This window comes from Leuresthes tenuis, unplaced genomic scaffold (genome assembly GCF_036924035.1).
Source record: "Leuresthes tenuis unplaced genomic scaffold, fLeuTen1.0.hap1 SCAF_14, whole genome shotgun sequence".
Classification (NCBI taxonomy): domain Eukaryota; kingdom Metazoa; phylum Chordata; class Actinopteri; order Atheriniformes; family Atherinopsidae; genus Leuresthes; species Leuresthes tenuis.
Genome location: NW_027325368.1, coordinates 16994181 through 17007787, shown reverse-complemented (window position 1 = coordinate 17007787; position 13607 = coordinate 16994181). Strand labels below are relative to the sequence as shown.

Below are 13607 nucleotides of genomic sequence, written 5' to 3'. Positions count from 1 at the left end.
AGTCATTATTTGGGTTAATTTAATATTCGTTCAGGTTTTTTCTGTGTATAACAATAATTATTATTTTTTTCATTATGCCTTTATTTAATAGATAAGAGGCAAGTCTGTTTTCCTCTTGGAGATTTGTAAATCTTATCTCAAATATCTGTTTGACGAATTAATTCAATTCAAATGGCCGAGAGAATTGCAGCCGACAGATGTAATTGTCAGCAGTTGTTGAAGCTCTCCTCGTCCCTCCAGTTTGCAGGGTAAAACTTTGATTTGACGCATTAACGTGTGGGGCTGATATATACTTGAGTTCGGGGGGGAGGTAAACAAGATGGCGACAACCTGAGAGGCAAAGAGTAACATGAAGAGTCAGTGAATTTCACCGCTGTTGTGTCAAACTCAAAGGAAACATTTGCTTTATCAAGGACGGACACGCAAAGGATAAATAAGACCTGCAACGGAGATACATTCATTTGGATTTAGGTGAGAGCCGGCACCGGGAGCCTGTTAGCTTGTTTAGTGAGCAGCTAGCAATTTAGAGTGGAATCTGCGCTAACCGATGGTTAGCTTGTGTTAGCTGTAATCAGCTGTTGTTTTTTAGTATGTCTGGGACTGCGCTAGATGTCAAAGCTTTTGTTAGTTTCGCTATTGTGCGACCTTAATGCAGCATAGTCAGAGAAAAATGCGCGTCACCGAGTATAGCGCCGTTTTACCGGCAAACGAGGTGAAGTTAGCCAATCTTAACGTCAGACGAAGTTGGCTAGCTAGTGCTGCTGCTGCACATCCACCGTTAGCTGGAGTTGTGTGACGACGTTTCGGTTGCCCCCCTGGTTGCGCACTGTCAGCTCTTATCGAAAGCAGTTGTTAAGTTTCCGTTGTTTTGAAGTTTAAAATGACCTTGGTCGTTGAGGATATGCACGTCGAGAAACTACAAAGTGTCAGTTCATATTTGGAAAGCTAATTCATTCATCCAGAGTTGCTACACTAGCATAGCAGCTAGCCAACTGTTAATACTTTAAAAACGTGTACAGTTTTGTCGATAGTGCATTGGGACATTGACCATTTTTTATAATTGTATTTATGCACTTATACTCTTAAGTGACCCTTAAATCGTGGTTTATTAAGGAAAACCCCACGCCAGTCTAAGAAGAATCGTTTGAATCAATTGTCCAATAACATTTGAGCCCATAGGGGAGAGGATTCGTCTTGTTAATTTGAAGAGCTGCAATTCCTCAACCCTGCCTTAAATTTGGATGCGAGTATAACCCATAAAGTGAAAGCTGCGCTTTAAGCCCTTTATACTATAACTGTAATTTGTATATATGCTCTTCAAAGTTGTTTTTCTACATGTTCTTTGTACTTGGTTCAGAAAAAAGTGAAAGCCATCGGTATATTTTCGTTAATGACCCCTTTTTTCTACCAACAGGTACCAGGCTGTAGAAACATTTGTGACATGGAGGACACCTGAAGACGGTTCGTTTCATTGGATGGTTCAGTCCAGCTCCTGGAGCCTGACTGAGACCAAAGATTGGATTCATACTGCTGCATGCGTTGGCTGTTGATCTATGCTTGGATCCAGTCCATCTATACACACTTATGTGTCCTGTGGAAACTATGCCATGCGGCATGGACCTTTGACAGAAATGCATTGCTGCAAAGCCTTGAAGCAAGACTGGTTGCCTTTACCTAAAGTTGTATGGTATTAAATGTATAAATAGGTAATTGAAACTTACAGAAAGTCGAATAACATTGTAGGATAATATTTTTTCAAATTTATCGTCGGTTGCACTCATTTACTTAATTCATAATGCACAGTATAAAGCGCTGAATTAGCACTGGGGCCAACAGGTTCTGCACCCATTTTCTTTCCTCTTGAGCAAAAAGAGCCCTGATGTTTACAAATTTTAGATTGATCACCCACCTTCTCCCTCTACTCTCAGGCCTCATTACACCTGTTCCAAATTTCAGTATTTTATCATTTGTCTTGTCAAACTGAAACGCTCGGTTCCATGCTGAAAGATAAGCAGTGGATTAGACCCTAGTAGCAATCATAACCGTTTGCAAAACTTTTTTTTTTTTTAATTATTATTATCATTATTGCACATAAGACTTAAGCTGTCATTGTAGAGCCATCAGTCATGAGTGCCAGGGATCTGCATCATCTTGGCTATCTGAATGAAAATGAACTGATGGAGATGGACACTTTTATTCACCGCATTGACTCTACGGAGGTGATCTACCAGCCACGGAGAAAGAGAGCAAAGCTGATAGGAAAGTACCTTATGGGTGATCTGCTAGGGGAAGGATCTTATGGCAAAGTGAAAGAAATGCTGGACTCGGAGACACTTTGTCGCAGGGCTGTCAAGATACTGAAGAAGAAGAAGCTTCGGAGGATTCCCAATGGAGAAGCCAATGTGAAAAAGTGAGTTTTATGAGTTTGTAACCCCGATTTGTCGTTAGAATTACTCAGTCTTTAGCTGGAGAGAGTTGAGTTGTGCTTCAGCGTGGTTGCATTGGCTAGACTGTGATGCTTGATCATAATATGAGTTAATTCATTTGCGTCACCACACTGACAATTTAATGAATATTCCCAACAGTCATATGGGTTTCTTATGACTGTGAGAATGGCCTTTTGTCTCATTCTCTTGTTATCTATGTCCCTCGCTGTCATTTAGTTTTCTGTTGGAGGGGGGGGGGACGTAGCACGTAGCGGTCTTCAGTTTGATACAAAATCTATAATTTTTCACCTCACCACTCCCAGCATTGATGTGAGATTGCTCCAAACACACCCTGGATACTTCCAATTGTCACATAAACAAGAAATGTACTTTCCTTAACCATTCACTCAAGGAACCCTCGTCACATGTCTGCAAATACACTCACTTGTCAGATCAAGTATTAATAGGTTAGTCGAGACAAATAAAGTACTTGAATTTTAAAGCAATCCTTTTTAAAAAGGCTACAGCGACAGAATGACTGCTCAGATTTCTGTTAATAACTTATTTTGACGTTTGAAGTTGTTTGTAAGTCCATGCAGCCCAAACTGTTAGATTGAGAAGGTAATAAGATGAGATAAAGAACCTCCTAGCTTTGTTCTACCCTAAAATTTCTGTAGCTGTAAAAAGAGCTGTTGGTCTAATAACAGCGAGCCCAGAAAATAGGAAGCTCCTTTACCGTCTTTTCTCTCGTAGCGCCGCGGTGATTTCACTCTCCTGCACATCTGTCAAAACATTTTTCTACATCACCCATTTCCCGATGCGCATCAGAAGTTTTAATCACAGTAGTGTTGTTAAATATCGGTCCAGCATATCGCTGTGGGCCTGTGCTAATTATAGACGTATCTCTGAAACTGTCACAACGAGTTCACACAGAGACGACCAAAAAAAAAAAAAAAGCGCTGCAAGATGTGTTTTTAGGCCACAGTCAAAATGGCTGCAAAAGAATGATGGAAGGTTACATGGACATTTCAGTTAGACTGGTTTTAAATCCTATATTATTAGATATCTGGACTGACCTGATCAAGTTTACTATTTTAAGACGGGCACCTTTTTTAAGTTAAAAGATACCGTATCTCTTCTTGTGGGGGTTAGCTAAATGGGACTAAAATTACCCGGCAGCAGCTGTAGTTCTCCATCAGTGGCTACGCTTGTTCTGCTGTGGCAGCCCAATCCTTCATTTACGAGAGTGCTACAGATCACAACGAATTGTGCAGTGCTTTGCACGAAGCATTGCGTAGTTCAGCTGTTGTCTTGAATTTAAACAGAAGTATATTTATTCTTTGAGATAGACTACTGAACGGAGGAGGTTGACGTATTGTGTGCCATTTATACTTTGGTAACCAAAGAAGCAGGAAATGAACTGCCTTTTGAAACCTGCACTCCACAACGGCAGCGGATTCTTCACGCAAGATGTATTCTCACAACTGGAAATACTCTGGAGTGGCACCAGGGTAAAGGCACAGGGGGCGCGACATGGTGCAAAACGCAAACGTGAGGAAATTGAAGTGTTTTGTATACAGCGCATTTAGCTTGACAGGTGAGGCCCAACATCAACATTTCATGTGGATGGAGTGAATCCACAACATTCAGTGGAAAGCAAACATCTAGATAAGCTGAACAAACCGGCTTGCAGGTACTTTTACGGTTCACCCTCGGGCTCATTCAGCCATTTTCAGTCAGTTCTTGGGGGCTGACCTACTAGAAAATGTTAAGTAAATTTCAGGGCTGCGCTGCATTTATGAAACCTGTGGGTTTGAGTTTGACGGGAGACGGCTTAAACAAGACTTGACGTCATTAGTCCGACTGCCTTTGTTTGGCGAATGTTATCTGTGAAAGATATAGCAATTAATTGAAAGTCTTAGTGATTGTGATGTTAAAAAGACAAATGCAACTAGTGAGGTTGGAGGTCATTTGATTTATTTATTATTTTAATCAATAAATGTCTTCTCCTAAAACCCTCTTCCTTGATCTTGATGGAAAACGTCAAGAGGTTAAGAAAAGATATGGGGATATCGTTGAGACTTAAGAAAGAACGACTGTACCAAAGTAGGATGCACTGTAGAATGACATAATACAACTACAGCCGTCATACCAAGAATCTCATAACATTTGTCACTTTCAAGTTACACAGGCTGTGTAACTTGAAAGATCTTAAGCCGTTTGGCAAACAGTCTTTGGAAAGTCCTGTCTGAGTGCCACAGTAGCCCCCATCCCCTCAGTCCAGCGGCTGTTTAACATTCCTGTCTGCCAAACACTTCCTGCTTCTGCAGTGTTGCTATCGGGATGGGCCCGGTCATGCTGGTATCGATTGAGCAATGCCACTTCTGTTTCCATGGTAACGACCCAAGAATATCTGTCTGGAATGAGGGGAGCGCACACAGACATGCCAGCGCAGCTTAGATTCCGATTTTAATCGGTTATTTACGTTGCTGCTTCACGACTACAGTTGCTTCCATATCGCTGAGTGTTGCAGTCCTCTGAGCTCTGCAGCCTGCGGGCCGTCGGCGCACAAGGTCCTTCAGTACACTGTTGAACTCAGACTGCAGATGGACTGCAGCAGTCGCTGTGCTTTCAGTGTCAGCACGGCTTCTGTTTCATGAGTTGGTGCCGTGGATGTGAGCGGTGGCCTAAGCGGGTGGGATGTTTTGTTTTGTCATCAGTGTACACTGTCTTTAGTATTCTACAGAAAAAAAAACGCTTGAAATGAGACTCTTGCACCTCACTGTATTTCTTTTCAAATTTCTCTTTCACGTGTCTGAGACGTAACTGTAACTGTTCGTGTGAAGGCAAGAAGCTTACTCGGCCCAGCATATCCATTTGTTAGTGTTGGAGCTGTGTTAAAGGCAAAGGACTAAAGAAGCTCATGGACTCCGTGGTGATAAGGCACAGAAATGCTCCAGTTTTGTGTGAAGGCAGATGCTTCATTACCTTCTTAACCTAAAAGCTTTTTTATTATTATTTTATATTATTGGAGGGGTGGTGGAAACACCCCTTCAAAGACTCAAAACTTATTGTTTGCACTTTTTTATTTTTCACTTGCATATCCTTTTAATCCTGATAATCATCCTACTCTAACTAAATATGCAATTGAAATGGTAAAGCCTTAACGGTGCAGTGAGCGCTTGCAGCCATCAGAATCCAGAGAGGAAGAAAATGACTCCTAATGGTATATAATGATTTAGGAACACGTTTTGCATTAATCCAGAAATCTTATTTCCATTCATTACCCACTGATCATGCTGATAGGAGTATTGTGCAGCAGTGTTAATGCAGCACACTGTAGGATTTCACAATACTAAGTAAAACATACAAGGATGAAAGATTCACCATTGTATTTGACTTGATAATCTATTAAGAATTGAGTGAAAAGTTTCCCTGTCCCCTGATTATCAAGCAAAATCTTCCTTCCTCTTTTGTGTCTGAATGTTGGCACTATGCTGAGGGTGGGGGGGGGGGGGCGGTCTATGGTTGGTACTTTCTACTCTTCCCATCCAGATTCATTAGCTTCCACACTCACAGCTCTCTGATGAATGTTGAGTCTCGAGGGGTTTTTCCATGCTGGTGATTTAAACTCCCATCTCCTCGGGTAGCGAAGTGAAGTGTCAGGCTAACTGTCTTTCTGATGAAACTCGTGTAACTGACTGCTGCTATGCTTGATCACTTGGCTACAGTAAAAAAAAAAAAGACCTAAGAAATGAATAATCAAGTTACAAATACAAGCAAGTCACTCATTGCTCCAGTCAACAGCTCTCTTTCCTGCTCAACATCTTAAGTTATAAAACTACTAATGCGCTACACTTGAGCAGTGCAGTGGCATTTGTTGCCAGGGAGCCGGTGTGTGTGTGTGTGTGTGTGGTACCTGGTCTTTAGTCTGTATTCACAGCAGCACTGAGTCAGTATTAAATGTTGTAGCCCTCCTTTGTTTTGTGGATTTTATTTCCTGATCTTTTCATTGTTTTTCTCTTCCATTTATAGGGAGATTCAGCTGCTAAGAAGACTCCAACACAAGAATGTGATTCAGTTAGTGGATGTGCTCTATAATGAAGAGAAGCAGAAAATATATCCTTTCTTTTTAACAATACTGTAGTGGTCTTGCACGTTGATGTTGTTAAAGATGTATTTCTTTGCATAAATTCTAATTCTGTATCTGTTTTTTACGGCTTATACCTGGTTCTCGTTATTAAAGTATGTGTTTGTTTAGTTTGGAAACATTCTTTGACTCCTGACTTACGTATATGGTGATGGAGTATTGCGTTTGTGGGATGCAAGAAATGCTGGACAGCGTCCCGGAGAAAAGGTTTCCAGTATTTCAAGCTCACGGGTAAGACACTTTTTCATTCCCCCCCCTTCTCACTCTAGTCTCTCTTTCTCTAAGCCACTGTGCTATAATTAGTCTGACCCTTTCTGCAGCCGTCTCTCTGGGCCTAAGTTTAGATCTGAATCTGCAGAGCCTCTACTATTAAAATAACCCAGCAGAGAATGTGTGAATGTTGCTGCTAGAAAGAGGTCGAAGTACTGAGTGACGAATCTCTTTCTGACCGCAGCGATGAATTATGTGATGTGCTAATTGTTCTCTTTTTTTTTTTTTGGCTCCCCTTTTTTATTTTATTGTGTGTGGCTATAACTCCCCCTTGTTGTCTTTGTTGTTGCCTTTTGCAGGTACTTTTGCCAACTCATTGATGGCCTTGAATATTTGCACAGCCAGGGAATTGTTCACAAAGACATTAAACCAGGGAATCTGCTGCTGACCACAGACGGGGCACTTAAAATCTCCGACCTGGGAGTAGCAGAGGTGAATGCAGACCGAGTGTTACCAGCATCATTAGATTTCACCAAATCCAACTAATGTTTAAAGATTTCTTTCATATAGCCATTGTTCAGTTGTTTTTTTTGTTTGTTTTGGTGCTTTGTATATAAGATTTGACATGACAGTTGACTATGTGGCCTTCGTCTGTCTGTGTCTGCACGCACCCTTTTCTTAAAAGGGAAACGATGACACATTTTTTTCATTTATTTAATAGATTATGTTTGTAGAAAGATCAATATGAACAAACTTTTAATTTTTTTCCCCCACTCTCCTATACTTTTAGGCTCTCCACCCATTTGCAGAGGATGACACATGTCGCACCAGTCAGGGCTCGCCGGCCTTCCAGCCCCCAGAGATCGCCAACGGACTGGACACCTTTTCAGGGTTTAAAGTGGACATTTGGTCTGCTGGAGTAACACTGTGCGTACGAGTCTCAACCTTCATGCTGTTCTCCTCTTACAGAGTCTCTCTCGCTGTTATTGACCTTCAGTTTTTCTGAACAGATACAACATTACGACAAGTCTTTATCCGTTCGAGGGAGACAATATCTATAAGCTATTTGAGAACATTGGAAAAGGAGACTACAGTGTTCCTGAGGAATGTGGACCTCTTCTGTCGGACCTGCTGCGAGGTGAGGGCTCTTTCTTGCAGTTTGAGCAGAATAATAAAAAGTGTGGTGATGCATACCTTTGCAGAAATGACTCTGTTGGTATTTTTTGCTTTTTATTTCTCTTATTTTGTTGTGCTCAGGATGTTTTTGGACAGAGGGTGTGTAGACACCAACCAGCAAAATTGGCGTGCGTGCGTGCGTGCGTGCGTGCGTGCGTGTGTGTGTGTGTGTGAGAGAAGACTACAGACACGAGGCATTCGCTTCAGATTGTTTTTTTTCCTGTTTTTTTTTCCTGTTTTCTTTGTACACATCGTTGCTAACTGCACACACACACTTAGGCTCAATTGGCAGAACAGGGACAAGCGTCTTAAAATGTGATGATGCAGCACATCCTCATAAAAATGTGGACCTTTACAAACTGTAAACATGCTGTGAAACGATGGGTAAAATATGTATACATATTTCTATTTAATTTTCCTATTTATTCTCTGGTTTACTGCTTTGTTCTGTCACTGGTCGTAGTCGCTCTCCCTCTCTCTGAACACTGCTACTCTGCACTGCAGAGGAGGAAGGGCTCAGTCTAAATGCTGCGTTTACAAATAGTAGCTGAGTACTATACCTCTTAAGATGCCAACCGTAGTGTAAGGGTAGATTCATAGTGCAGTGTTGAAATAATTGATTGAATGTCTTAGATCTACTATAACAATAAATGTTTGTGTTCTGCATCATTAGGATCTGTCATGCATTCATTTTAAGCATAGAAGGTGTTTTTCATTAATATGATGGTACAGTAAATGGAACACTGGGTGGAAATGAAACTGCAGAGGCATTTAGCGACTGTAATAAATCACCAACTGGCTGCTGTGGCGCTTTGATCTTTTCTCTGTGTCCAGTAGGGGGTGCCGTGTCACTATGACTCTTCGGCATTCAAGGCTTTCTCCAAAATGTAGAAATCCCTTCTGCTGTTGACGTGGTTTCCATTGATCTGGAGCCAGCAGCAGAATACTTAACACTTCATAGTCAGGCGATGCTTTTTGTGAGTTGAATGCTGCAATGTTTCAGCCTCTCATAAAACGAGGAAGAGTCTAGAGTCTTGCTGTGAAACAGATGTTTGGTTGTTTTAAGCAACCCAGCTGATTTGTTTGTTTTTGTAAAACAATGTCTTTGTCATTGTAAATCAAGCATTTAACAATGAATGGAGCAAAATACTGTTTTTGTTACTGTTTAAAAAAAGAAAAGGCAAAAGCTCACATCAGGCCTCTATCCCTCCTTTTCTGAGTGTGTGACGTCTGTCCGTGATGACGCAGCACCTGAGAGATAGTCAGTCCATAATTACATGGTCTAAAATAAGCCTAGTGCTACAAAAGGTGTCCTTCAGCAGGTGCTGCACTACTATCAGCTCTCTGCATTCTGCCCTTTTCTGCCTGGCGGGATACCATTACATAATTGGGATAGGCACCACATCACTTTTTCCTTAGCACACTGACATTCTGCTTTTCCCAGAGATCCATCCCACATCATTTTAATTAAGGCACAAAATCCTCATTACATCAGTACAGCTGATACACCGTTCACATTGATGTTTTTCTTACGGAGAATAATTGACTCCTTAAAGCTAGGCAGGGTGCTTTGACACGGTGACGAATGAGATCATTATTGGTATTAGTGGATGTTCCTTGAAAGGGTTTGTCATCTCTCTTCCGGTAGCATTCTCCTCTTTGCTGTACCCCCAACCGGTTCGCTAAACCCTCGGTGGGAATTTTTCAGGGCGGTGTGGTTAAATCTGCCCTTACGATGTGTGTCTTTCAGGAATGCTTGAGTATGATCCTGCAAAGAGGTTTTCCATACAAAACATAAGGCAACACAAGTAAGTCATTTGATACATATATCTGTGTGTGTATATATTTCTGTGAACAAAACGCTGCCCTGTTCTTCGTCTGTCTTCCTAACACCATCACCTTTTTCAAAACATTCCCAGCTGGGTGCGGAAGAAACACCCTCCATCAGAGCCCCCTGTGCCCATCCCTGCCAACGCAGAAAATAGGGACCCTTGGCGGAGTATGACAGTGGTGCCCTATCTGGAGGATTTGCACGGCTACACAGAGGATGATGATGACGAGCTCTATGATGGAGAGGATGAGATCATATACACTCAGGACTTCACAGTGCCAGGTAAAAGCGTGTAGAATTGCACTGCAGCTCTGTAGGATTTTTGTTTTGTTTTGCCCCTCTGCATTGTAAGCAAAGAATCTAAAATATCCTTGGAAATAATTGAAATGTGCCAGTTAGTATTATTTAACCTAATGGCAAGCAAATCTGACCAGGACTGCAAAGGTTTAGGTTGCTTTTTTTATTTTTTTTAAACTTGCACATCACAGCATAGAAATCAAACCACTGTGTCTCGCAGTGATAATGCTGCATAGCTCAGGAAAACTGTGGGAATTTGGCACTCTGGGAAAATCATACACTTCCAAAACGGCGTAATTACCAGGAGAATTACGTCTCACTTGCATGCAGTGGAAAATGCACCTAAACGGCAGTTTAAGTGGTTATCTACATTTATCAGGCAAGTGCCACCCATCCCTCTGGGTAACTCTTCTCAGTAATCCTTGAAGCATTTTAAAACGGCTAATCTTTACACTGTTTAGTTTGTATTCAAATTTGTTACAGTTTACTCTCATTTTCTCCTTCTTTTATTTGGGCTTTTTGTTTCCATTAATTTTTCAGTCCTTGAAAGAACTTCGTGTTAGAAAAGAAACTATGAGCCCGAAGTTGCTTTTCACAAATACAGTTTTCTCCTGACATGGAAGTTCCTGTAATTTTCCACTATTATAAAACAAAACCTCTTTGATACCAGTTTGATATTTTTGTTCATGGTTGTTAAACGACTTGTTCTCGTGCATTGCTCCAATTCATTTTTGGTCTGTCTGGGACAAGCTGCACTTTGTCAAATCCTGTTTCGTTCAGTTCCAGAAAATGCAAAGATGTCTCAGTTAATTAACTGTGTGCTCAAGCTCCAACCCCCCTGTTGAAAGATGTTGGGCTGAATATATCCTAACATAGTCTTTTATATTTGATTTAACTTGTTTGCCGACTCGTCTTTTGTCATATTTCCCACTAGATTTCAGATCCTTTATCTGTTGCTAAGCAACAGCCAGTAATAATACATGCAGTTGTCGGTGTTGGGTATCTAGAAGTGGTGCCCCACATAAAAACCAAACGGAGCTGCAGAATGTGAATGAAGTGGTCTAAAAATAGTTCAGTTGAAAGGGTTTTGGTGTGGGAGTATGAATGGTTTTCCAATCTTCACCCCCCCCCCCCACACACACAGAGCATTGTCCACATGGGATATTTCATAGGAGGGGTTGAATAGTTTGTATGGTAAACTGAACTGTTTGACACTGCTTATGTTAGTTTTTGGTGCGCGGGAGCTAAATTTTGCTAAAAGCCCCGACTGCACAAGCTGAGACAGACATCTGCACTTGAAATGAGTAAGAATATAAGGTCCGACCTTATGTTTCACCTGGTGGATTTCCTGTTGTTGTAGCTTATTATTATGTTATAACATTGTTATGGTTATGTGATCTGACATTCTCCTGTAAACCGATTATCTTTTTGATGGTCTTAGAAAAGATGTTTACAGTTTTTAAACATTTGTTGGTATACCAACTCAAATTGTCACCTCACACTTGGGCAGAGAGCAACAGTCAACATTTGTGTGTTGGATATGTTTTGGTTGTAATGTGTGTGTGTGTGCGTCTTTAGGGCAAGTGGCTGAAGAAGGTCAGGATCAAGGGAATGCAGACCACAGTCCAGCCGTAGCCAAGCCAGTTTGTGTGAACGGGACAGAGGGGGGGTCTCTGAACAGCAAGGCCAAAGCCGAACGCAGGTCCTCCTCCTCGTCCAACCCCTCACGCAAAGGAGTCTCCACAGCCAGCAAAATCCGCAAGCTCTCCACCTGCAAACAGCAATGACATCCCTCTCCTCCTCTTTGTCCCACAGCAACAACCTACCTGGTGAGTGTGCAGACAAAAGCTGAAAGTGAATGTGTGTGTTTCTGAAGGACGCTTTTTAAACAGTCGATAGAGGGACTAGATTAAGGGGGGAGTGCTGCAGCTCCAGAAAAAAAGAACAAAGAAGCAGATGAGAATGTGTTAGAACAGAACGAGACTTGGCGATGATGAGAAGGAGGTAAAGTAGAAGAGGAAAATGGGTGTAGAGAGAAACTCTGTGTTGATATTCAGTAAGCAGTGCTCTGACTCACCACCTGTCCCCAGGCAGACACAGGGGCGTTTTCTTATGCGCTCACAAAAACTGCCCCTGGACAAGCCTGATGGATCCTTTTTTTGGTTTGTTTTTTTAACTTTTGTTTTTTTCCTAAATTCAGATGCATCTACATTGAATCTCTTTAAGGGTTCATTCGTGGCCTTTGTCTAGAGGAAGTGTTGTAGATCTTTCCTGCAAGTCTGCAGAAAAATGGAACTGGTTGTCATCTGTTACCAGTTGCCACCCACAGTTGCTCTTTCTGTCTTGCACACATACGAACCACTCACAACATGGCTGTTTGTCTTGGGTGCAGGGCAGAGGAGACGCTGTGTATTAATTTGTTCAGGGGATGACTCATTCCGGATTAGATAAAAGCAGGTTGTGGGATGTTTGTCTCTCCTTGTCATTCTGTGGGTTGACTCTTTCCGTTTTAACAGCAGCAACTAGTGCTGTCATAAGACTCTGTCGTACTATTCGGTTTCATCTCTGGGAAATTTGTGTCGACATAAACATACAATTCAGGCTCCACCAGACACCTGTTTTCTGTTCTGTCTCTGTCCCTTTCAGGTTGATCTGTCCTCGTCCTTCTGTGTCTGGAGTTGTCACAGTTGTGAGAGAAACCTGCTGACATTATTGTCCCCACACCTCCTTGGACCACTGGCCTGCAGAGTATTTGAAGATGAGGTGCAAGTGATCGGGAGGAGGAGGACAGCATGAAATGTTCTTTTTGCTCTGAGACTGAGGCACTTGCCGTGAAGATGCTGTTTATTTTCTCCTATATTTTTTTTTTTTTGGCTCCTTTCAGCTTGTGTCATCCAGTTAATTTCCCCCTCCTCATTCTGTCATCTGTCAGAGGGTCAAAGTGTTCCTATGGACGTTACAGACACCATCACCCCAGCTCCTGTCCACCCCCCCCCCTCCCCCCCACCACCTTCTGTTTCTTTGATTACATTTGTTTTTACAGAACCCTAATGGCAGTTTTTAAATACACATTGTGATGTGTAAAAAATTAAAGAGGAAAAAAAAAAACCCCAACAACTTATGAATAATTCTATATTTAAATCTCTGATGGGTTATCATGCTACTACCAACAGAAAGAGTGCATGCTGTACAGAGCTGGAAGTAAGGGAAAATGTTTGGTGTGGACAGACTTGACAGACTGAAGCTCTGAGATCCACCGCTGACCTTTTAGGATATTTGATCTTCATTTAGGTTTTATTTTTATTTTACCAATGAATATTTTTTTAATTATTATTTATATAAAATTTGTCCCAAACAGGCTATTTTGTTGGATTATCCTTTCTGTTTGCATTTTAGTTGAGCATACTTTTATTTTTGCAATACAGCCCAGTGGTTTATATCCATTCAGTTTTTTTCTTCTTATTTTACTCGTGGGTCTACCGATTGAAATACTACGTCATCGTTTTCTCTCTGCGAC

At 41.5% G+C, this 13607-nt stretch overlaps 1 protein-coding gene across 1 annotated transcript; it reads left to right on the top strand.

Moving 5' to 3' along the window:
- The first annotated feature begins 276 nt into the window (after positions 1 to 276).
- stk11 (serine/threonine kinase 11) lies at positions 277 to 13452 on the top strand. The gene is made up of 11 exons (XM_072363546.1): positions 277 to 471; positions 1415 to 2410; positions 6462 to 6545; positions 6718 to 6807; positions 7146 to 7278; positions 7577 to 7713; positions 7797 to 7924; positions 9713 to 9770; positions 9882 to 10075; positions 11669 to 11919; positions 12737 to 13452. The coding sequence occupies exons 2-10, from the start codon at positions 2127 to 2129 to the stop codon at positions 11875 to 11877; spliced, it is 1317 nt and encodes a 438-aa protein (XP_072219647.1). The 5' UTR covers positions 277 to 471; positions 1415 to 2126; the 3' UTR covers positions 11878 to 11919; positions 12737 to 13452.
- The last annotated feature ends 155 nt before the right edge of the window (positions 13453 to 13607 follow it).

What these genes read in the sequence shown, in the direction of transcription:
- stk11 (XM_072363546.1), top strand. Translation starts at nt 2,127, where the DNA reads ATGAGTGCCAGGGATCTGCATCATCTTGGCTATCTGAATGAAAATGAA. An exon ending in TGGTCTGCTGGAGTAACACT is followed by an intron (nt 7,714 to 7,796) that starts GTGCGTACGAGT and finishes TTTTCTGAACAG; the next exon opens with ATACAACATTACGACAAGTC. An exon ending in CAAAACATAAGGCAACACAA is followed by an intron (nt 9,771 to 9,881) that starts GTAAGTCATTTG and finishes AAACATTCCCAG; the next exon opens with CTGGGTGCGGAAGAAACACC.